The 23,177-nt window shown below is 46.4% G+C and overlaps 2 protein-coding genes and 1 long non-coding RNA gene across 4 annotated transcripts; 1 reads left to right on the top strand and 2 right to left on the bottom strand.

Moving 5' to 3' along the window:
- LOC308571510 (uncharacterized protein) lies at window positions 1-6,355 on the bottom strand. Of its 2 annotated transcripts, XM_081167056.1 has the most exons (5): window positions 5,122-6,355; window positions 4,275-4,322; window positions 2,139-2,978; window positions 1,365-1,397; window positions 1-371 (listed from the first exon to the last, which is right to left on the bottom strand). In XM_081167056.1, the coding sequence occupies exons 1-5, from the start codon at window positions 5,231-5,233 to the stop codon at window positions 322-324; spliced, it is 1,083 nt and encodes a 360-aa protein (XP_081023182.1). In that variant the 5' UTR covers window positions 5,234-6,355; the 3' UTR covers window positions 1-321. The 2 variants fall into 2 exon arrangements, with proteins under 2 accessions (XP_081023182.1, XP_081023183.1); XM_081167057.1 differs by lacking the exon at window positions 4,275-4,322 and having other exon boundaries at window positions 5,122-6,350.
- Window positions 6,356-8,387: 2,032 nt separating this feature from the next.
- KCTD13 (potassium channel tetramerization domain containing 13) lies at window positions 8,388-18,596 on the bottom strand. Its single transcript, XM_081167059.1, has 7 exons — window positions 18,344-18,596; window positions 14,544-14,811; window positions 12,715-12,884; window positions 12,185-12,274; window positions 11,644-11,696; window positions 11,299-11,494; window positions 8,388-10,507 (listed from the first exon to the last, which is right to left on the bottom strand). The coding sequence occupies exons 2-7, from the start codon at window positions 14,803-14,805 to the stop codon at window positions 10,265-10,267; spliced, it is 1,014 nt and encodes a 337-aa protein (XP_081023185.1). The 5' UTR covers window positions 14,806-14,811; window positions 18,344-18,596; the 3' UTR covers window positions 8,388-10,264.
- Window positions 18,597-19,073: 477 nt separating this feature from the next.
- On the top strand, window positions 19,074-23,058 carry LOC308571514. The gene is made up of 2 exons (XR_014001499.1): window positions 19,074-20,142; window positions 22,788-23,058. It is a non-coding gene; the product is annotated as an uncharacterized lncRNA (long non-coding RNA).
- The last annotated feature ends 119 nt before the right edge of the window (window positions 23,059-23,177 follow it).

A 23,177-nucleotide genomic window follows, 5' to 3' on the forward strand; every position in this document is an offset into this window, starting at 1 on the left:
TGAATTTAAATAAATTCTTTTTTTGCCTTTATTTTCAGGGGAATCCAGAGAAATTAAAAACCATGTGAAGAAATTAAAAACCAGAGCATTAAATCAGAGAGAAATAGAGAGAGAGCAAGAGAGAAAAAGAGAGGTGAGGCGTTAGCCCCACTGAGACAATTTGAGCTATAACAGCAAAGGGAGGGAGGTAGGCAGGTGGCAGAGCTTCCCCTTTCAAGATGCTTGGGCTTCTCCAGTCTTCAAGGGGGGTGGGGTGGGCATCTTGCCTCTCCCCATGTCCCCCTCATGTCTTAGCGGTGCTTCCCCTGGGAATTATTGAAGTTAACCCTTCCCATCAAAGGTGTCTGTGTAGACCGTCACTCTGCTAGGATCTAGATGGAAAAAGAAATAGTGATGGCAACAGGAACAATGCCTTGAAGGGAGATGTGCCACAGATAATGTGTATACATACATACATACATACATACATACATACATACCCCTGCCCGAAATCCCTCTCTCCCCCCTACTATCCTCAGTGGTTGGCCAGAGAACAGACCCTTCGTTAATCTGCTCTTTTGTGATTTGGTTTAATTGTTTAAGGCAGCTCCACATCCAACATCAGATAGTTGTGGATTTCAGCAGCTCTACTTTCCTATCTCCCATCACATGACTTCACAAGGTCCAGTTTATTCACCTCCCCATACTGCACAGAACCAATCACCCCAGTTTTTCAGATAGCATCTACCTGCTCCTGCCTGCTACTACATGAATAGAAAACCTGCCTGGTTGCCTGGCTCGTGGGCCTAGGCTGGCAGTGGCACTTGTCTTCAGTGTCACTGACTCAAGTTCTCCAGGCAATGATGTGGGGTCAGAAACATTTTCAAAGTGTAATTTGAAACTTGTGTTAGATGATCAAAAGCCAGCACCTCCTACCAGTTATGTCTTCAAAGCTATGGAGCACATGCACTCAAACACATCTAGGACACAACATTAAAAAGCAAACCACGAAAAGACACAGTATTAAAATGTAGAATCAGTGCCCTCAGCTTCTGAAAGCAATCCTCACAAAAGGCTGGATTTTTTCAAAATACGAGTGGTCAGATTAAATTTGTGGCTTTTGTTTGTTTTTTGCATGTATGGTACAGTAGAGAGGGAGACACAACTGAATATATGGCAAGGATTGGAAAGTATGAATTACACACCCACAATTCTTAGAGTCACATCCCTGTCCTAGGACTCTGCTCCCCTCCACTTCACATTGTTGTACATTACTGCAAATCTTAATACCCCCTTTAACATGAAGCTATCCAGCCCACTGTTGAGCCCCAAAGGTCATATTTATAAAGCCACTGATTTAGGCCCAGGCACCTCCATTTGCTTACCTTGACTGTGTAGCTCCCATATATGTCTCCACTCTGTATTAGAAGGGGGGGAAAGGGAAAAGGCAAATTAGAAGAAGCCAAGCACTGTTTGTAAATAAGCCCCAGTGCCCTAAGACCCTCCAACACAGCTGAAGCTGCTGACTTCTCAAGACAATGCCCCGAAAGTTCAGCCACACTGAGAAAAGTTGGGTTCTCAGTGCACTGAAGGTCACATGCCCATCCAAACCTTTCCCCAAGCTACATAAAACTGGATGTGGGAATCTGTGCTCTCTGGAGCAATGCTTAAAATTATGAAGGAGCTAAATGATATCCATCTATAACTACCTCTTTAGCCCAACCAGGGCCTCTCTTTAGCCTTCTAAAAACAATAGCTGACAAAGTAATCAGAAAAGGTAGGGATAAGCTGTATGATCATCTTCTACCCAAAGTAATTCATGCCCTAGTCTGTGGAGCAAATGTAAACTATAGTAGAATTCAATCTCAGAGCAGTCAAAAGAATGTCCTTTATTTCTTCTGACAGCCAATACTACCCAACACCTCTCCACTTTCATGAACTGCAAATGTTCTTTGTGCTGTGTGACTGCACATTTACTCACCATCTTCACAAACATCCCTAGCTTTCCAAATGAAGCATTTCCTTGTGTCCTCCATCCCTTCTCTCTTGACTATGTTCAGCTACCTATGGGACAGCTCCTAACCCTCAACACACATGCTTTGGTTCTCCTCCCTTTCCCTCACGCCCAATGACGCACTGGGCTCCTTCCAGCACCTTACCGTCCAGATGGTAATTTTTTGCAGCCTGCCAGTCGCTAACTTCCATTTTCTCCCAGGATGCTCCGGCATCTGCATCTCGTTCATCCACGTCTGGTGCAGTCCCGCCACCCCCTCCATGCCCAGCCCCCGGCTCGTTGATAAAGGAGAGGCCCCACTCATTCTGAAAGATGGCTCCCAGGTGCTGTCGCCGACTGCTGTCAGATGGCGGGGGGCTACTTGGGGGTGGCGCCAAGACACAGTTGGGGAGGCTATTGGTGGTGCGGACGGCTGAGGCAGGAACATGGCAGGCTTTCCCCGGTTGATCCAGGTTCTCTTTCAGCTTGCTGGCATAAGAGATCTTGGGGATGATCCGGGCACTGCTGCTATCGACAGGGAAAGCGGGAAGTGGCCGGAAGAGCGACCATGTTTCCTTCCCAGAATCCTCGTTGGCTGTGTTGGCGGCATTAGATGTGGCGGCAGGCTTCTCACTGGCTTTGACGGTGCTGCCTCGTTCGGATTCGGGAGACGACGACGGGGAGGGTGGGTCGGAATAGCCACGGCGCCGGTGCTGCCACCGCCCGTTGGAGATGCTCTCAGGAGCACAGTGATGGCCGTTTGTGCTAGGTCCCCATTCCTTGCGGTCTGAGGGGCTGCCTCGGTAGGTCTTGCGGTATGCTGTAGCATGGAAGGGGCGGGCATGGTAAAAGCGATGAGGGTAGCGGTGGGGGTGGTGGGCAACAGGAGGGTCCCGCTCAGACAACTGGAGGTTGCGGATGTTGAGGCTGTTGGAAGGGCTCAGGGGAACACTGGGTTCGTCAGCTATCTCAGAGGGAGCAGTATACCCGTTGGACTCCCAGGCACCTGAAGAGGAAGAAGAGAAAGGGTGAAGACCATGCCTGTCTCACGTCCCTTTGTCACCCTCTCACACCTAGAATGTAAGCACCTCAGAGCAGCAACCCTATTTTTTATTTCGGCAGGTAGGGAGCTTATGTTAACTCTTGTCAAGTGCACCATCAACAAAAATGGTGCCTCAACGCAGTTCATTCCAACCCTCCCAAAATACCAGACTGCTCAGTTACTGTTTGGAGTTTTGGTAAGAAAGTTGGGGGAATTAAAAGGTGCTTAAATATGATATCTAAATATTTGAACCTATTTCTGGTTTTCATTTATCTGGAATGCAGACACATTCACCTCTCTCAGTTTGGGGGTCAACAGGTCATAGATAAGGCAGATAGCCCATGGGGTTAAAATACCCTTGAGGTCGTTTATCTGGGGTGTGCAGGTGGCTAAAATCTTCACATCACTTAAGTGATTTCAAAACCCCTCTCCGTGCTGCTAACTCAGTCAATTCCAAAACAGTGATCTTTAGTCAATAAAATGGAGGGGGGATTCCTCTTCTGATATTTATTAATGAATTATAAACTCTAAGACAAGTACAAGGAACCTTTTGCCCTCCAGAAACTGCTGAACCACATTTTGCATCTTTATGGCCATACTGACAGGGGCTGACGGAAGTTGTAGTTCAGCAACATCAGGAGATCATATGAAAATACCACTTCGGAGGTTGGTTTAGCCCACTCCCCGCTTTTCTGGTTATTTAGCATTCAAAACATGCTGTCTTCAAGTTTCCAAGCTTCTCTACATTGTGATTAGCAAAGGGGAGGAATGGAACCAGAGGTGTTCATGCTGAAGAACTCAAACCTATGAGATCCCTTCTCTCAAGCCCTAACCAATTTCAGGTTCCTCAAACCCTTTCCCAATAATTCTAGGATCCCTTCCTGTAAGCCACTGAGCTCTGGCCTTGCTGCCCAGAGAATTAAAGAGTCCTCGTTTTCCCATCTGTAGGCCTTCATTCCTCTCCTAAGTATACCCCAGGAGTGTAACAGGAGGAGGAAAGGGATATGAAGAACATGCTACTTTTTCCACATGGGTATCTAGTAAAGAAGCATGGTGGCAGATAATCACTTCTCCGCATCTTTTCAACAGGGAAGAGAAGATGGGGAGCATAGAGGGTGGGCATTCAGGGCTCTAGGTTCTCAGGATGAATGTATCTCACCCAGCACTGAGGTGCAGCCACCTCTGGAACAGAAAAACATGCAGAAAAAGCATGACAGAAAGGAAAAGGGGAAAGCCCAATCCCAGTTCAGTACAACACACCTTCTCTGGAGACCTGGCTTGGCCTGTAGCCCAGCTCTGCTCCACCCCCTGCGTGACAGAAAGAAGGTTTTATTTTCAACATTTAGATGCATTAAGGACAGCTAGAACTTAGATGCATGCTACAAAAGGCAGTTAATCAAACCAGAGCCACTGAATTAATAGCCAAATAGTACCCGCCCCAGTAAGGAAAAGGAAACAAACTCTGGGAAGGGAGTGCGATCCAGTAAGTTGAGATTTACCAGGTAAGGGGCAAGTCTGCATGATTCTGTGGAGATGCAGCAGCTGATGGTTTAGGGTAGGATTCCCAACATTGGCTGTCTGAATCTTTTTTTTGGGGGGGGAGCAGGAAACTTAGCTTGGGGGATGGGGGTTCACAGCTCCACAAATCAGATAGACACTATAGGGCTGAGGTAAAGGAAATTGAAATAAGGATGCGCTCTAGTGGGGGAAAAAGCTTGCTTGTCCCAGGAGTTCAGTTTAGGATTAAATGGATAACAGATGCATGCAAGGAGTTTGGGGTGTGTGTGAATGGATTGATAAGGGCAAGGATCAGCTGAGGTCATTGGGAACTAAAGGAAATGTTTCAAAATGCTAAGCACCAACACCAAAGCTCTGGGTGCTCAAGAAGCTGGGTTTTGAGTAGCCAGTCTTGAGTAGGCGGTGGTGAAGGTTGGGGAACTTGTGGCTCTCCAGATGTTGCTAGGCTACAGCTCCCATCATCCCTGACCAATGGTCATGCTGGCTTAGCTCTCATGGGAGTTGGAGTCCAACATTTTCTGGAGGACCAGAGGTGACTTCATAGAAGGGACTTAGAAGATGATAAAATACTGGATGCAGTTTAAGTTACCTGTCCGGATGCGGTTGCTGAGGTTGTGGCATTTTTCCTTCTTTCCACCGAGGAGACGCAGCTCCTCCTCTGGGTTGCGATTTTCATCCATTCCCAGCTCCTCCTTCTGCATGGCCTCTGACTGTGTGTGATGCAGATCTCAACAGCAATAGAGCTTCGAGGATGTCGAAGGTATTCCTAAACCCCAGAGTCCTGACTAGTCTTGCTCTCAGCCTCCTTTTCAAGCAAAACACCACAGGGTGCCCAGCGATTCTACTCTGTTTCCCTGAACTGCAAATTAGTAGCCTGTGCCTGAAAGCTATTCACTCTCTTGCAGCCGCAAAAGTCACCTCAGTGGCAGAGAAAGTTGCCAGGTACCCCGCAGAGCTCCCCAACTTCTGAAATGCTACAGCAGCTTAAAGAACCAAAGGAAACTACTTCTATTTGTACCTACACTCCTTTCCACCTCTGCAGCTTGGGCTTCAACACCCTACGCTGTATACAAACACCTGTATAAAACTTCGGGAGGAAGTTGCCCCCTCGTTTTCCGTTTTAGCTGTCTGTCTGCCCTACGGTACCCTACCCACCACAGTTAGCGCTTCCCGGCTGAAAAACCAACCAACCCAAGGATCCAGCCCCAAACGCGGCACCTCTCTACAACCGTAACAGAAGCTTTCTTCCTTACGAGCAGCAAAAAAAGCTTTTTCCCTTGCTTACACCCCCACACTCGAGGCGACTCCCACCCACCCCGCAACCTTTGCTAACAGCTTTGCTTCCCGGTAGTCTTTGCTTTTTTTATTTTTAAAAAAACCCCACCAGCCCAGATCTACCGCCCCCGCTTTTGGGGTCGCAAACTTCCTCCGCAGTCTTTCCCAACCTTTTTGGCCTCGCTTTCCCGGTTCCGTCAATTGGGGCCCTTGTTTCGTCCGAGCTCAGATAACTCTAGGCCCAGCCTGACGCTCTCAAAATCACAGCCAGGAACCCTCCGCCTGAAGGGGGATCCTTTTTCCTTTTTTAAAATTAAAAAAAGAGAACCACCCCAGGAAGGCCCTAACTCAAGGAGCCCCGTCGCTTCCGCCCCAAGCCCCGGCTGCCCGCTTTGCCTCTGGCCGGCTGCCCCCCAACTACAAGGCGGCCCCCCCGCGCTCCAGCCCCGCTCTCCTCCCTTCACCTTCCTCAGGCCCAGGCGATTCAGCCAAGCCCGCCCGGCACATTCACCCAGCCAGCCCCCGCCACGTGACCGGTTTCCCCCTTTGGCCTCCTCTGGTCACCTGATCCTCAAAGCGCCGTAGCTTCCGGGGAGGTAACCGTGCCGCGTGACCCGCCCTCTGTCATGTGATCGCTTCGTCTATCACGTGACTAGAGGGAGTGGCCTTTTCTCCCCTCCTCCCTCTTCTTTGCTTCTTCACTTTGACCCGCCCCTTTCTTTCGTACAATTGGGTTGGTTGCGTTTTTCTTGTGGAGTTTAAAAGCACCGTGTGCTTTCCCACCCCCCCCCCCGCCGTATAATTTTATATATTTCCTCATATATAGGCTGCTCCCCGTGCCGCCCTCGAAGAACATTGTGGAAAGGGTGAGACCGACCTGGCCCCATCCATAAACCAAAGTGAGTAGCAGCCAAGGACTCTTGCTTCGGCCCCGCTCAGCCCTAGGAATAACAGCTGTAAGGATTTCGCAACTAAAGCTGCAAACCCTGCCATGCCTGCTCAGAAGTAAGCGCCATTAAATTCAGTGGGGCTTACTCCCAAGTCAGGATCGCAGCCCTCATGCTCCCCACCTTCCAATCTCGTTTCCTTTTGTCAGGTGTTTTAGATTGTAAAGGAGGGGACCATATTACTCATTACTGTAAACTGCTTTGGGTGCCTTGGTCGGCTGAAGGGTAGGGTAAAAATACTTTAAATAGCATCATAAATAATATACTTGGTGGTGGCTCACATAGAGCTTAGTGGGGCTTGCTTTTATATATAAAAAATATGTAGAGATTGTTTGCAGATTGATTGCAAACTACAGTGTACATATAAGGGTTAAAAGTTTATCATCACTTAACTGCAACACTAGGTGTTTCATGTTTAAATAATATAGTAATACAAAAAAATTGCAGATACTGTACAACACTACTAGGGTAGGTATTGGGTCATTTTGTAAATTTCAGTTTTTTTATACCGTTGGGCAATTGCTATTAACAAAGCTAAGCACAGCCTAATTGCAGCTGAGAGAAGACTAATTTACAGCATAGTAATCTAAGGTTTGTTAACTTTATTCCCTCAAGGCCAATATGGTTTTGCTACTTTAACCCTTGACAACTGGAAAGGTGTAGATCATTGTTAAGGATTAAGTTTTTGTATCATAGCTGTTTATATTTGGAAGAATCAGCCACACAGGGAAGGAAGCTACATAAGATGTTCTGGCACAGGAGGATGCAGAGTTAAAATGCAGAAACTAGTGTAAGGCTCAGCTGCCTATTAGATTGAGATACATTGTAAACAGTGGGTTCTGTTCTGAATGGGCAAAAGCCTTTGTTTAATCCTAGTATGAGATCTATACTAGCAACGTACCTCTGCCTGACTCTTCTTCCCTGGGTATGAGACGAGATAGGAAACTACCAAGATATGGAAGCAGGAATACCAAGTTACCAAAATATGGTTTCTTAAAATTAAAACACTCATCCAGCCACTACATTGTAGCCCCTCAAGCCTGCTCAGCCCTTCTGCTTCTTCTCCAAGGCCCCAGTTACAGCAGCAGCTGCCATCAACTAGTATGAATCAAGGCATACTATTATAGAAAGACAGGCATACTATAATGTTCTCCAATTAAATACCAGCAGTCTGGATAATGTCAGTAGATCTTCCATTTCCTCTGGCCTGAGGCACTCAACATACAGATCCCCTTCCCCATAAGCATCTCTCTTCACAAATTCCAAGGCATCCACCAGACTGCTGAAACGCTCTCCATTGCTGCAATACAGAAGGGGAGAATTGGAGAAAACCTGCACCCACCTTAAATTTTAGGTTCCTAAAATGCAAGCCACAGGCAGCAGATGAACAGAGAAGCTGCCCAAGTGTTAACAAGGTAAGATTTCACACATGTGCTGCCAACTATGCCAAAAACTCCTTCCTCTTTAGCAACTGTAATTGTCCAATAAACACAACCCCCTGGGTTAGAAAAAAGGATGATCCAACTCACTAAAGTCACTAATATTCTTTGGGAAATGTGCCTGTCTAGGCATGGAAAAGCCCTGGAGATACAGGTCCTTATCCAGTTAAAACACACACACCAGGAAACTTCCCCATTTTTAAGCAGGTACCTTTATTACAATAATTTAATAGAAAAAAAAACATTTTTAAAATAAATTATGCAAATACAAAAAATTACAATAATTAATTCAAGAAAGTTACCTCCTCCAGGGAGGGGAGGATATAGAGATGGGAAAAGAAGAATGGAGGAAAATAATACCTTCTCTCCAGTAAAGTTACCTGCACCAGTCTGCATTTACAGAATGCAATTTCACCCTCCCTCTCCATCCACCACCATTAATATCCAAACCCTGTTCCATGAGACAGGTGACTGAAAGGGCTGTTGAAATGTCCCATATTACACTTTGCTGAAGTTTGTATGAAGCGGCATACCATTCCCTGTGGCAGGATGGGGAAATGGTGGCCCTTCAGTTATGGATGGACTACAACTCCCATCAAACCAGATCACTGGCCATGGTGGCTGGGGCTGATGGGAGTTGGTAGGCCAATGTATTCTGGAGGACCCCCGATTCCCCCTCTGCCCAACCTTATGGAATACAAGGGGGTGAAGGCATTCCAGGGGCAGAGTGCAAGTGCTCAAACTCTGCAGGAAGAAGTAAGACTTCTGTACCTACACAGATCTATGTCTGAAGGGAGTCACCTGACCATGTTCCGCTGTTTTGTAATGGTGTGTAGATGCCTATGAAGTGTGGGACTGAAGCATCTAACATATTTTGATGTAAGTCGTACCTGTAAGTGGGACAGAATAGTTTGGATGGAATCAGGGTCCAGGTCACACAACACTTAAGGAGACAGTCAAACTGTGTTTTTGACCCAGACAAAAAAAATTAAAATAGCAGCTGTTATCTGACTGACATCTTTCCCAGAAGGACAATAAGTAATAAGAACCAATTTCATGACACTTACCTCCTGCTCTAATGCAAAGGTTAAAGGTGCCAAGTTTGTATGCATGAATTTTTTAAGTGGCTGATTAACACTGGATTTAATCTCCTTTGCTCACAGGAGGCTAAATGTAGTGGAAATTATTCCAGAAAAAAGACACTAATAAATATGTTGTATAATCCCAGTTATGTCAATGCCATTATCAAAAAATTTAAATGGAGTGTAGCCACTTTTTGTCTGAACAATTTATGCATTATCTTAAATCCAGGCAGTTTCTTCAACAGAGAAATTAAAAGTAGGCGAACAGAAACCAAGGGTGGGTTGGGGGTTGACCAATAAAAAAACAACTATGTACCATAAAACGAAGGGCAGAAGACTCCAGAATGGAGAGATCAAAGTTGGTAAATATGTAAGAACTGACACACCCCTGTCTAGGTAGCACCTCGTGTGACCTTTGAAAGAGGCCACTAACAGTGTTACAAAATGGAAGTCACCAGAGGCCCAGTATTAAGCTGAGATGGAATGTAGGCTCCCCTGATTCATATGCTTTGCTCACATATAGCTCTCTCTGTTATTATGTTGGTGTTCCATGGATCCTAAGTTTAGAGGACAGTTAAGAGTCAGTCTGTCTCAGGTTGGAAATGTTCAGGGTCAAGAGGTTTTGAATAAAGGACCACAAACCAGGTTTCAGTGGTGTCTTGCAGATTATGAGACAGGTGGGGTGGTGAGGGGAAGTGGGAAGTCGGGTGTTTAAGACTGAAGCATTAGGGGAGATTAACAGCTGGAAAGAGCATGCCAGTAAAATGAAGGGGCAGACCAAGAGGTCAATTGTCACAATAAAAAGGAGGACTTAATATAAAGTCAAGGGATAGCAAGAGGGCAGAAAAGCAGCCCAGAGGGGGAGAGAGGTTAGAAAAGGATGCAAACATCAATGAGAAGACCTTGAGGTGAAAGATCAAAAGGAGAAAACAGGTCCTCCTTTGGCACTAAATGGATGGAGTAATGAGGACATTGCGAGCGAGGCGGGATTAGTCTTTGAAAACAGCTTGGTGGCCGTGAGGACGTTCATCATGCATGATGTGCCTACGGACATGTATGCGCCGGACACGGTGCTCCCGCCCATCTTCGTCGTCACCTGCACGGAGGGGGCCTCCACCCCCACCTGCCACCCCACCTGTTGCCTCCAGGAGGGCCTTGTCTGGCACTCGTGGCGTCTCGTAGATCAGGATGTTCAGGGTTTCCTCAAAGATCCGTGCCTCTGGGAACTCCACCTGTGCACATGGGGGCAGCAAAGCAAGAGCATACTGAGCAACACCAGTTCTGTCCACAGTGTGGTGCAAGTGTTTGGTTTCAAAATGGAATCCTGGGTTCAAATCCTTGCTTGGTGAACTTGAGCTTTACAGTTTTTTCCAGTTTAACTTAATTCACATAGTGCAAGGCTAAAACTCAACAGCTGCTTTGAACGCCTTGATGCATAAAAATGTAAGCAGAGCTGCAGTTTCGCTAGGTGGGATGAACTGGAACTGGGAGAGTTGAGCTGAAGTAGCACTTCATCCAGAGAGTCATTTGAGTGGCCTAGGGGGAAACCTCTTCTTCCTCTCAGGTTCTGTTCTCCCATGTATGGGTCCACTCCCTTCCCCAAATGCCACCAGAGGGCTACCTAAGGACCACCATGCCCTGAAGGAAGGAGAGGCCTCGCTTTCAAAAAGCTTTCTTCCCTGTGGCTCTCTCTTTATTGCCTTATAATATAATTTTAATTTATATTGTTTTTACTAAGAAAATATGTGATGTTTGCCTGAAAAGTAGTACACACAGGTTCTGCGATCCACACGCTTGCTATCCAAAAATTCACTTATCAGCACATAAAGGACATTCACTTATCCAAACAGCCAACTTCCTTACTTCTTTGTTTGTTTCTGCTTTGCTGGTTGGCAGTAGCCATTTTCGGGCAGACATCACGGAGAGAGGGAGGGAAGGAGCAAGATCAGACATATTGGAGAGCAGGTACAATTTATCCTGAAGGGGAAAGCTCATATCTGAAGCTCAGGGGTCTGCACATTACCTTGGTCTGCTTCTTCTCGGTGGCATACACAATGGAGGTGCAGCAGACTTCAGCAATCTTGCGGCCCTGCCCATAAAACGACCAGCAGCAGATTTCATCCCCAAGAACATCTTTGATGAAGAGTACTCGGCCATTGAACCGCAGAGCCAGCTTGTCAAACAGTTCGATATTCTTCAACAAGTTGTCATCAGAGTTACTGGAGGGGAGGGAAAGGGAGAAATGGTGATATCCCTTAAGACACCTCTATTACCCAGGGGGTGGAAGTCAAGAATGGGCGACATAGGAGTCAAGAAACAATACCGTTATGCCCAATTCTAGTAGTTGGGTGTGTGTGTTGCATCTTACCTTGTATATGAATACTTGTTATTACTTCGGTTATGCAGCAATTTCACCACAGGCTAAGAAAGAAGGAAAAGAAGGATAAATATGGTGAAAACTATCTTTTTAACCTGCATAAGAGAAGCTGTCACTTTTGCCATTGGACGAGCTACAGTGATTTCATGAAATGTTCATATATGTTCTAACTTCTGGTACGTGTGTGCTCACATCAGGCCCATTTTATGCTGTGTCAACAATATGGAAGGTGCTAAATTATTTCCATGTGTTAAACTGTGTCACACAGCAAGTCTTCATGACTTGAATGGGTCATGAGACTGGAGTTCCAATCTACGTTTTATAGTAGGCAGCGCTTGATCTTAACTAGAAGGCTAAGAAGCTTTGCAACTTAGGACCTTCACTAAAGGGGGCAGATGCCATCTGCACTCATAAGTATCACCTCACTGGCCCGAAACAAGCAAGAAGACATCTAAGTCAAGCAGTCTAAAATGGCGCAAATCTACACGATCTTCTTGGACTTGAACCTTATGTGACTTCACAGCCTCTTTACCTTGGAACAGCTTGAGATGATCTGCTGCTCCTCCTTGGGAGAGGTCACCATGGGGATATGGCAGAGGGGGTCATAGGCCTCACTCTTTTGCTAGGCAGAAAAAGATACATACAAATATATTACAACCTTATTAGACGCCCTAGAACATGCCACATATTATTAACATACCACACTTATGTACTGCCTTTTTACCAGTGCACTTATGGACGCTTATAAATTAAAACAAATGACATACAGTTTATTTAACACATTAACAAAATAAGGGTGGAAGGATGGGGAGGAAGAAGAAAAATATGCAAACTGGGGAATCAGATTTTAGATAATGTTGCATGATGGTTACAACCACCAGATGGAACAATCACTGCGGGAGATAGTTCTGAGAGGGAGAGGCCAAGTAGCAGGTCGTCCAAATCAGGCTAAGGCAAGTGGGCCTTGCTAACTCACCTCTTCGTCTCCCCAGTTCCTTCAAACTGCTTGAGGCTCAGAGGAGTCTGCCTGCCTCCTAACTGCTCAGCAGGTGACCAGCTCACCTGCAGGGCAAGCTGACAGTCCTCAACCAAGCCTTGGATCAAGTAGTACCGGGCCTCAGATAGCACTTCCTCCAGCTCCCGCTGGGATTCAGGGAGAGACACAGAGCCATCGCGCAAGTAGTTCAGGATTGTTCCAAAATGGCGCCCACTTCGGTCAATCAAGATCCAGCCTGGAAATGAAGAACAGAATTTTAGTCTCTGAACAAAAGGTCTTTGGGGGGCAGAAGCAGAGACCAGGAGAGAAGGATCTCTTGCACATAAAATTAAAAGTAGCTCTGTTCTGCAGAACACTTTAAAACATTTAGAGGGAAATCCAAACATTGCTGTCTTTGTATATAATTTTGCTAACGAAGCTACAATATTTTATTTTATTTTCTATTTAATTTGTATACCGCCCTATGCCCGCCGGTCTCAGGGCAGTTCACAGGATAAAATCATGATATAGAAACACAGAATACATAATCAAAAATAAAAGCAGTAGCAACCCAATAACTCCACCTACACATTTTAAAGGGGCACTGAATGTCAGTCAACTAAAGGCCTGGTTAAAAAGCAATGTTTCTGCCTGGCACCTAAAGGTATATAATGAAGGCAACAGGCAAACCTCCTTGGGGAGAGCATTTCACAAATGGGGAGCCACTGCAGAAAAGGCCTGCTCTCGTGTTGCCACCCTGCAGACCTCTCGTGGAGGAGGCACACAAAGAAGGGCCTCAGAGGATGATCTCAGGGTCTAGGTCGGTTCATATGGAAGGAGATGGTCCTCGAGGTACAGTGGTACCTCAGGTTACATATGCTTCAGGTTACAGACTCTGCTAACCCAGAAATAGTACTTCGGGTTAAGAACTTTGCTTCAGGATGAGAACAGAAATCATGTGGCAGCAGCGGGAGGCCCCATTAGCTAAAGTGGTGCTTCAGGTTAAGAACAGTTTCAGGTTAAGAACAGACCTCCGGAACGAATTAAGTACAGTGGTGCCCTGCAAGACGAATGCCTCGCAAGACGAATGCCTCGCAAGACGAAAAACTCACTAGACGAAAGAGTTTTCCGTATTTTGAGTCGTTCCGCAAGACGAATTTCCCTATGGGCTTGCTTCGCAAGACGAAATGTCTTGCGAGTTCGTTTCCTTTTTGTTAAAGCCGCTAAGTCGTTAATAGCCGCTAAGCCGCTAATAGCTGTGCTTCGCAAGACAAAAAAACCGCAAGACGAAGAGACTCACGGAACGGATTAATTTCGTCTTGCGAGGCACCACTGTACTTAACCCGAGGTACCACTGTATTTAGGATAGGTCCTTGAGGAAATTTAGGATATTTTATCTCACAAACAAAATGTAAGCATCTAGCTGTAACAGATCCTTGATACCAAGTTATCAAACATTGTCTTTGACTAGAAAGCTGCTCATATTTTTAAAAAATATGAACCTGAATTTCCCCCCTGGGGTTCACTGTTCATACTATCAAAAGCAGGTGTGAGGTAGTTCTGACGATTTCTTTGCTTCTGCAAAGAAGTCATATAGAATGGCAGATTTCTGTCACCTCCAATGTGCCACACTTATTAACTAGTTCCTATTACATCATTTATGTTCTTGACTGAATTTTCATGCTATTTTTTAATATCACTTTGATTGATCTATTACATGCATTGCACTTTTCCTGTATATTTCTTTTGTAATATGCAGTAGTGCTGTTCACAGCTTTGGGGGGGGGGGCTTTTGGTTCAAAAAGTATTAAAGTTTATTTATTTTAGTATACCATATAATCTCAGCTGAGCAGGAAACCTGGATTGGGAGAAGGGTTGAGTGGGGAGACAGACTGTGTGATGCCTGGACACTTACCTTCACTATCTGTGAGCACCTCCATCCTGCCACTGAACATAGCCTTGAGCATGGTATCTTGCTTGGTGAGGGTTTGCACTGTGGTGTAATGCAGAGACCCTCCCACGTTCAGCTTGACATACTTGCTGCTGGGGTTAAGGGGTTTGAGATCAAAGGTCACACCGGCTACCCCTCCACCGCCATCCCGTCGCTGCTGGATTGGGACTAGCGGGGCACAATTCTCCAGGGGTGGGACCTGGTCTGCCGTGGCCTCAGCTGACATAACCACCTGCAGAAACAGAAATTGAGCAGGGAGGCCTTCCCAAACCACGTTACCTGCAAAGGGGCTTGGATTAATAATAATAATAATAATAATAATAATTTTTTATTTATACCCCGCCCTCCCCAGCCAAGGCCGGGCTCAGAGCGGCTTACAAGCAATAATAAAAACAAGATGAGTGATTACAACTTAAAAACAAAAATAAAATACAACATTAAAATAATGGAACATTAAAATATTAAAATGGAGCCTCATTGTAGGAGAAGGAAAAGAAAAAAGAAAAAGGGGGCGGAGGGAATCAAATTGGCTCCAATCTAAAGGCCAGGCGGAACAACTCTGTCTTACAGGCCCTGCGGAAAGAGATCAGATCCTGCAGGGCCCTGGTCTCATGAGACAGAGCGTTCCACCAAGTTGGGGCCAGTGCTGAAAAGGCCCTGGCTCTGGTTGAAGCCAATCTAACTTCCTTAGGGCCTGGGACCACTAGGGTGTTGTTATTTATGGACCTTGAGGCTCTCCGTGGGGCATACCAGGCGAGGCGGTCCCGTAGGTACGAGGGTCCTAGGCCGTGAAGGGCTTTAAAGGTCAAAAGCAGCACCTTAAATCTGACCCTGTACTCCACCGGGAGCCAGTGCAGCTTGAAAAGCACTGGATGAATATGCTCCCATGGTAGAGACCCTGTGAGGAGCCTCGCTGCAGCATTTTGTACCCGCTGGAGTTTCTGGGACAGCTTCAAGGGCAGCCCCGCGTAGAGCGAGTTACAGTAGTCAAGCCTGGAGATGACTGTTGCATGGATCACTGTGGCCAGGTCGGGGCGGGAAAGGTAAGGGACCAACTGCTTGATGCGGCGAAGGTGGAAAAATGTCGCCTTGGCTGTTGCTGTGACTTGCGCCTCCATGGAAAGGGAGGCGTCAAGGATTACACCCAAACTCTTAACGGAAGGCAATGGCACTAATTGGGCCCCCGCAAGAGAAGGGAGTTGGTCCCTCATCCCCATGCTATCCCGACCTAGCCATAGGACCTCTGTCTTCGAAGGATTTAGTTTCAATCGGCTCCCACGAAACCATCCAGCCACAGCTTCCAAGCATCTGGTCAGTGTGTAAGGGGCCGAGTTGGTGTGGCCATCCATCAGTAGATAGAGCTGAGTGTCATCAGCATATTGATGACAGCCCAGCCCAAAGCTCCGGATAATCTGGGCAAGAGGGCGCATAAAGATGTTAAAAAGCATTGGGGAGAGAATTGCGCCCTGCGGCACTCCACACACCAAGGAGTGGCGTGACGACATTTCCCTCCCTAGTGCCACCCTCTGTCCCCGACCAGAGATAAAAGAGCACAACCAGTTACGGGCTATGCCCTGTATCCCCACGTCTGCAAGGCGATGGTCCAGAAGATCATGATCGACCATGTCAAAGGCTGCTGACAAATCTAAAAGGATCAGCAGTCCTGACCCGCCTCGATCCATTTGTCTACGAATATCATCTGTTAGGGCAACCAGAGCCGTCTCCGTCCCAAAACCAGGACGGAAACCGGACTGAAATGGATCTAATGCCGATGTTTCCTCCAGAAACCTACCAAGCTGTTCAGCAACCGCTCTCTCAATTACCTTACCCAGGTATGGAAGATTTGAAACTGGGCGGTAACTGGATAGGTCTAAGGGATCTAATGAAGTTTTCTTTAAGAGTGGACGCACCACTGCTTCCTTCAGTTCCCCTGGGAATGTCCCCGTGTCAAGGGACAAATTGATAATTTCAACCAGGGGGGTCCGCGCAACATCTGGACACTCCCTTTAGATTAGATGGAGAAGGGCAGTTTTTTCCAAACTGTGTGTCACAACACGTTAGTGTGTCAGCTACAGTGTGTAGGAATGTCGCACAAATGCTCCCCTGCACTCCTCTTCGGGCTGGAATGGGTTGGTTTAACCTCCAATTTGCTAGTAAAACTGAATTACTGTATCATGAAATGATGCATGTCCAAAAAGTGTGCCACCAACATGAAAAGTTTGGAAAGTTCTGGAGTAGGGCCTGTGGAGCCTTTTGTCTCAACCACCCACCCCTTGCACACACGTCTAGCTTTCATAGCAAAGCGCAGCCTCCATCGATCAGATACTCACCAGATGTTTTGGACTACAACTTACATCAGGGGCATCCGCTCCTTGGACTAGTGGGAGTAGCCTAGTTTATGTTTACTATGTTTTTATATATGCTGCAAGCTACCCAGAGTGGCTGGGGAAACCCAGCCAGATGAGCAAAGTTTAAATAATAAAATTATTATTATTATTATTATTATTATTATTATTATTATTATTATTATTATTATTATTACTACTACTACTACAGTACTACTATTATTAGTGCAACAACCCTGTAAGGCTGACCAGTATTGTTATCCCCACACTACTAGTTGTGAGGTATGTGCAGGGACTCATAGAACTTAGAATCATAGAGTTGGAAAGGGCCACAAGGGTCATCTAGTCCAATCCCCTGCCATGCTGGAATCTAACTGTTCCCTATGAAAAATGTCACTGCAGGCCACTGACTCACATCAATAGCCCCATTAGCTGGGGCTAATGGGAGTGGTAGTCCAGAACATATGGAGGGTGCCAGGTTGGCGAAGGGTGCTCTGCACAATATTGTAAAACGTTTAGGCCAGTTTCAGACCCACCTGTCTCACTGCTGTTTGACACATACCTCTCCCCACACCTCTTGCCCATTTCTTGTCAACTCTCTGGGAAGAAACTAGATCATTTGCGGCTTCATTACAGTTGAGGCTCAGTTGGTGGAAATCAAGGGAAGACTCTTCTTTGTCCCTACCCCTCTCTTACAGCATTTCATCATAGAGCAAAAACCTTCCTGTTTAGGCAGGCACTTACTTTATCAGATGAATAATTATTTATCTAATGCTTGTTTTGTTATTTTTGGGGAGTTGGGGAGATTTATTGTATTTAGTTGTGGTTCTAGTTGTTAGCCACCCTAAAAGGTGCATGGGCATTAGAAGGGCAGGGTGCTGGTTTGTAAATGAAAATATATAAACCAAACATCTGACCAAACTGCGGGAGGCAGTGGAAGACAGGAGTGCCTGGCGTGCTCTGGTCCAGGGGGTCACGAAGAGTCGGACACGACTAAATAACAATAAACCAAACCAGCTCCGTGTCCTGTGAGTCACGTCAGCAGAAAACAACAGGAGAGTGTGTCTCGTGTTTTGCACTCCTCTTTTTGCCCCTCGGGCTCTTATTTCCGCCTCCTGCCCGCCCCACTCCAGCCACCCTCACGCAGCTCCTTCCTCGCTCCTCAGCACTGATTTGCCGGCGACCTTCCTGCCAGCCCACCCGCAACCTGTCTTCCCATTTATTGCTGCCTGGGCTGCTTCCATTTTGCTGGCTGCTCTGCGGGGCCTTCAGGGCCTGAGCAGACGAAGCCAAAGAAGAGGTGCTGGACGGGCCTCTTCCTAAGCCTGGCTCGTCTCCGTTTGGGCCTTTTCCCCTCAGTCCCCCTCCGTCCCCGGAGGCCTGCAACCCCGGGCCCTTCCGCCGCCCCCAGCCACTCACCTCCCGAGGGAGAGCGGGGTGGGCTCAGCCCAGGCGCCTCCCCTTCAGCCCCGCCCGGACTCAGGGCCCAACGGCCGGCCAAGACGCCTAAGCCCGGGAGCAAGGGGGCGCAGGGACAGCGACTGCGCATGCACTTCGGAGCCCTCGCTCGCAACTCTGGTCGCTTCGCCTGGCAGTTAGCCTGTAACATCCGGGTACCCGCTCGCATTGAGCAAGACACAGAGGCCGGGACGGTGCTTCTCTCCCAGGGGGCGGAGGAGCAGAAGTGCGCCTGCGCTAGAAGGCGAGCCGTTGGGGCTGAGAGGAAACAAATGCTCGAGGAAGCAAGGAGGGAGGGCGCTGAGTTTGCGCATGCGCATACAAGCAACCGTGAACCGCACTGAGCGTTTGGTTTACGCGGAAAGGGGGCCCACGCGCCTCGGAAGATGCGCCGTGCTGTCTTTTGCGCACGCGCGCTACTGGGGGGAAAAATCCGTTAACTAGCGCGCAGTAACTGGAGCATGCGCCATTCTTCCAGCCGGGGCAGCTAAAGCGCCTTATATTGGCTTGTTTGCGCCGGTAGCGTCGCAGGGGCTGAAGGCAGGCACTCTAGCTGAGATTCCTGCATTGCAGGGGTTGGACTAGATGACCCTCAGATCCTTTCCAGCTCTATGATTCTACACGCCCCTCCAGCAATTCCCATGGCTTCGTCCAGCTTCACATCTTTCCCTCTTGAAGGGGTATGTTCCTTAGGTAAAGGGTAAAGGGACCCCTGACCATTAGGTCCAGTCGTGGCTGTCTCTGGGGTTGCGGTGCTCATCTCGCTTTATTGGCCGAGGGAGCCGGCGTACAGCTTCTGGGTCATGTGGCCAGCATGACTAAGCTGCTTCTGGCGAACCAGAGCAGCGCACAGAAACGCCGTTTACCTTCCCGCCGGAGTGGTACCTATTTATCTACTTGCACTTTGACGTGCTTTCGAACTGCTAGGTTGGCAGGAGCAGGGACCAAGCAACGGGAGCTCACCCCGTCGCGGGGATTCGAACCGCCGACCTTCTGATCGGCAAGTCCTAGGCTCTGTGGTATAACCCACAGCGCCACCCGCGTCCCTTAAAATATTCATAAACTGCACTTTCGGAACGTGAGTGTGTGTAAGCGAAGACAGAGGCTTTAGCAATGCAAATAGAAAAGCTTCAATAGCATATCCATAAACAAACTGGAAGTTCCTAAGGCCCATCCAAACACCTCCCCCCAGTCTTCTGTTGGCAAGGAGTTCCACAGGGCAGTGTTGGCTCACACTAAAGGCTCAGTGCCCTGATGAAGGCCAACCCCAGGGGCATGGGCAACTGCCACATGGTATGCTGCCATCTCTGGCAATCACTTGTAGTCGGGTAAGATTGACTTCCATGAACAGTCTTGACAGTGAGTCCGTAAGTGATCATGGAGGCCGATTCTGGATCCACCCATCCTTCCACAGTGAGGACGTTTCCAGGTGGGAGTTGATCACGGTGAGGGTTTGCCAAACTTTGCTGCCATATGCAGGACAATAAACAGCAAATTGCCCCACAACTCTTAATGAGGCTCTGGCCTATTTTGTTTGCAGTTGTTGCCCTGTTCAAGACGAAGCAAGAAGTATTCATGTGGTAAATATAAACACCCCAGATTGATCAGACTTTCCCCTTGGCAGGGGCACCATTGAGACTCCCAGTGTGTGTTTATGTGTGGAGGGGTTGCCAGAAAGGGTCTTTTGACTCCTGTGAAATAAAGCCTAGTTTTGCCCCTACCCTTCGGCATTTGGAGCCTTTCTAGACTTCAGCAGTCAGGTAAGGTTTTATAAATGCTTTGTGCGCTCTCTCTCTCTCTCTCTCTCTCAAAGCTTCAATTTTCAGAGTCAAGTAATATTTTTGTGCCTCCCTATTGCTGCTGTTGATCTTTTCTGATTTTTTAAAAAACAAATTTTTATTGTTTTTAAACAAATACAATTACCCAGCAGTACATCTTATCCAGCAGTACAGCTAATGGTGTTTGTTCTGTCCATTGTCTCTAGACATACACTTACACATTCAATATTCAAACATTAATGTACCGTATTTTTCGCTCTATAACACGCACCCGACCATAACACGCACGTAGTTTTTAGAGGAGGAAAATCCATAGGCATGCCACCCGTAGGCATTCCCTCCATAACACGCACAGACATTTCCCCTTACTTTTTAGGAGGAAAAAAGTGAGTGTTATGGTGCAAAAAATACGGTAACTTCTCCACTGAGACTACTGAGCAGTTGGTATAAGGAGATCTTGATTTTGGTCATTAACATGACATTTTTTTATCTTTTGTCACTCATCATTTAACACTTTTGTTCTCATCAACTTCGGGTAACATGTATTTGCTCTGAAACGAATTCAAGAGTAAGCACCTTTGGGGTCAAAGCCATAATTGTGTTGAGAGCATCTGCATGAAACTGAGTAGCCAAATAGATTTATTGAGAAACTAAGGAAATTGCTCAAGGCTCTTGTAAACCCAGATGCCCACAGGGGAGAGTGCCAGGGAAACAAATCCTGCAGTGAGCCTCTGCAGGAGGAAGGCTTTCTCCTTTCAGTTGGCGTGAGGATCAATTAAGGCACTCCTGGCAAAGACAAAGCAGAAATGCATAGTCACAGTTGCTTATTGCATCTCTGCCTCTGTCAGCACTCTGCATTTGCCTCCCAGTGAGATAGGATGTTGCAAACAGTACCTCATGCAAAAACATGATGTGCTGGGCTGAGCATTCCACCCCGCTAGAAGTAAACTGTTAAAGCTGGGTCTGTCCCCATCATTCAGCTCTGGGTAGATAAACCCTCATCCAACAGATGTTTGAGAATCACTGGCTTAAAAAAAAAAAAAAGCTTAAAGTCATCACACATGTTTTAAGACCAGAACTTCTGACCACTTACAGTGGAACAAGAATCTTAATCTGTGTCAACCACTATGCTGTGGAATTCCCACCTGACAGGTGTCTAGCACCTTTACTATACAGCTTTCAGCAGATGCTAAAGACACCTTGGCACCTTAGATGTGTGTTTTTAGGACCCCACCCCTGCCAGATTTGAAGTTATATTATGAAGCATCCTGCCTCTGCTGGTCGTGGGAATGGATCTTGTTAATTTATTACATTTATTAGATCTGGAGGGTCATAATAGATTTGGGTGGCATGCGTATTTGTGGTATGATAAAACAAAAGTACATAAAGGATTCCTGAACCATTTGATAAGAAAATCAATCTATGAGGTATGGGATAGGTACAAGAATCTACAGTCATACCTCGGGTTGCGAACGCTGCAAGTTGCGTGTTTTTGTGTTACAGACCGCGCCAAACCCGGAAGTACCAGAATGGGTTTCAGCGCATGCACAGAAGCACTAAATTGCGCTATGCACAGAAGCGCCAAATCGCGTCACACATGTGCGCAGACGCGGTGCTGCGGGTTGCGACCATGCCTCCCGCACAGATCACGTTCGCAACCCGAAGTATGACTGCATTAGAACGAAGAACACCATGGTGGCTCTCTCCATTAGAAGCAATTTCAGTTAAAAAAGTAAATATGAGAGGCAAGTGGGTCACCTATTAAGATTTGTTAAAAGAGACATGAGACCAATTAAAATTGAAAAAAATTGAGAATATTAGAGAACGTTTAATGGATTGGTTACAGTATCACCAATTAAATGTTTTTAAAGTTGACAAAAAGAAAGGTTTTGATACAATGAGATTGAGGTTTGAAACAGATCTGTTCGAAAATAATGTGAAAGTGCTATCAAAAATGTACAAATTACTTTTAGAATGGCATACAAAAGATGAAGAAGTTAAGGCAGCGATGCTACATTGGGCTAGAGACTTTGGATATAATATCCTACTTTCATCCTGGGAAAAGTTATGGAAAGAGGAAATAAAATTTACTGCATACTGTTCATTGAAAGAAAAGTATAGGAGAATGATGTATCGTTGATATCTAACAGGGAGTAAAATTGCTAAAATGTACAAAACAAGTTCTAAACTGTGTTGGAAATGTAAAGAAAAAGAGGGCACTTTTGTGGTGGACATGTACATTGGTAAAGGCTTTCTGGGAAATGAAATACAGTGGTGCCCCGCAAGACGAATGCCTCACAAGACGAAAAACTCGCTAGACGAAAGGGTTTTCCGTTTTTGCATTGCTTCGCTAGACGAATTTCCCTATGGAAACGTCTTGCGCTTTTTTTTTTTTAAGCCGCTTGAAGAGGCGCAGTTGCGACGGACCGTGCTTCGCAAGACAAAAAACATCGCAAGACGAAAAGACTCGCGGAACGAATTATTTTCGTCTTGCGAGGCACCACTGTACAGTATAATGAGTTAAAGAAAATGTTTACGAATACATTTGTTAAAAAACCAGAAGCCTTCTTATTAGGCATTGTAGGTGAAGAGTTTCCAAGATAAAAGATTTTTATGTTTGCAACAAGAATGCTGCTAGCCCAGAGATGGAAGGAAGAAGTATCAACAAAAGAAGAATGGCAGATGAAATTGATGCAGTATGCAGAAATGGCGAAACTGACTGGGAAGATCTGAAACCAGGAAGATCAAGTATTTTCTAAAGACTGGAGTAAGTTTGTAAACAGTTAAAATCTTTGGCAGGGATGTGAAGACATTTGTAATGTGGAATTGTTTTAATGGTAATTATGGTTATATAATAGATAGATAAGGGTAAAAGATGTAGTAAATTTAATCTTAAAGATGGAACCCATGGAGGGAGGTCTAAGGGTTCAAAAGAACTCTGCATTTTAATGTTTGGAAATTATTTAAAAAATAAAATAAACTGCTTTTAATACAGACATTTAATTGTTGGGAGCCTG

Source organism: Podarcis bocagei (assembly GCF_964188305.1).
Source record: "Podarcis bocagei genome assembly, chromosome: 13".
Taxonomy (NCBI): domain Eukaryota; kingdom Metazoa; phylum Chordata; class Lepidosauria; order Squamata; family Lacertidae; genus Podarcis; species Podarcis bocagei.

What these genes read in the sequence shown, in the direction of transcription:
- LOC308571510 (XM_081167056.1), bottom strand. Translation starts at nt 5,233, where the DNA reads ATGCAGAAGGAGGAGCTGGGAATGGATGAAAATCGCAACCCAGAGGAG. An exon ending in CAGCAACCGCATCCGGACAG is followed by an intron (nt 4,323 to 5,121) that starts GTAACTTAAACT and finishes TCTGTCACGCAG; the next exon opens with GGGGTGGAGCAGAGCTGGGC. An exon ending in AAGCCAGGTCTCCAGAGAAG is followed by an intron (nt 2,979 to 4,274) that starts GTGTGTTGTACT and finishes CTTCCTCTTCAG; the next exon opens with GTGCCTGGGAGTCCAACGGG.
- KCTD13 (XM_081167059.1), bottom strand. Translation starts at nt 14,805, where the DNA reads ATGTCAGCTGAGGCCACGGCAGACCAGGTCCCACCCCTGGAGAATTGT. An exon ending in ACTGTCAGCTTGCCCTGCAG is followed by an intron (nt 12,275 to 12,714) that starts GTGAGCTGGTCA and finishes TTTTCTGCCTAG; the next exon opens with CAAAAGAGTGAGGCCTATGA. An exon ending in CCGAGAAGAAGCAGACCAAG is followed by an intron (nt 10,508 to 11,298) that starts GTAATGTGCAGA and finishes CCATGTGCACAG; the next exon opens with GTGGAGTTCCCAGAGGCACG.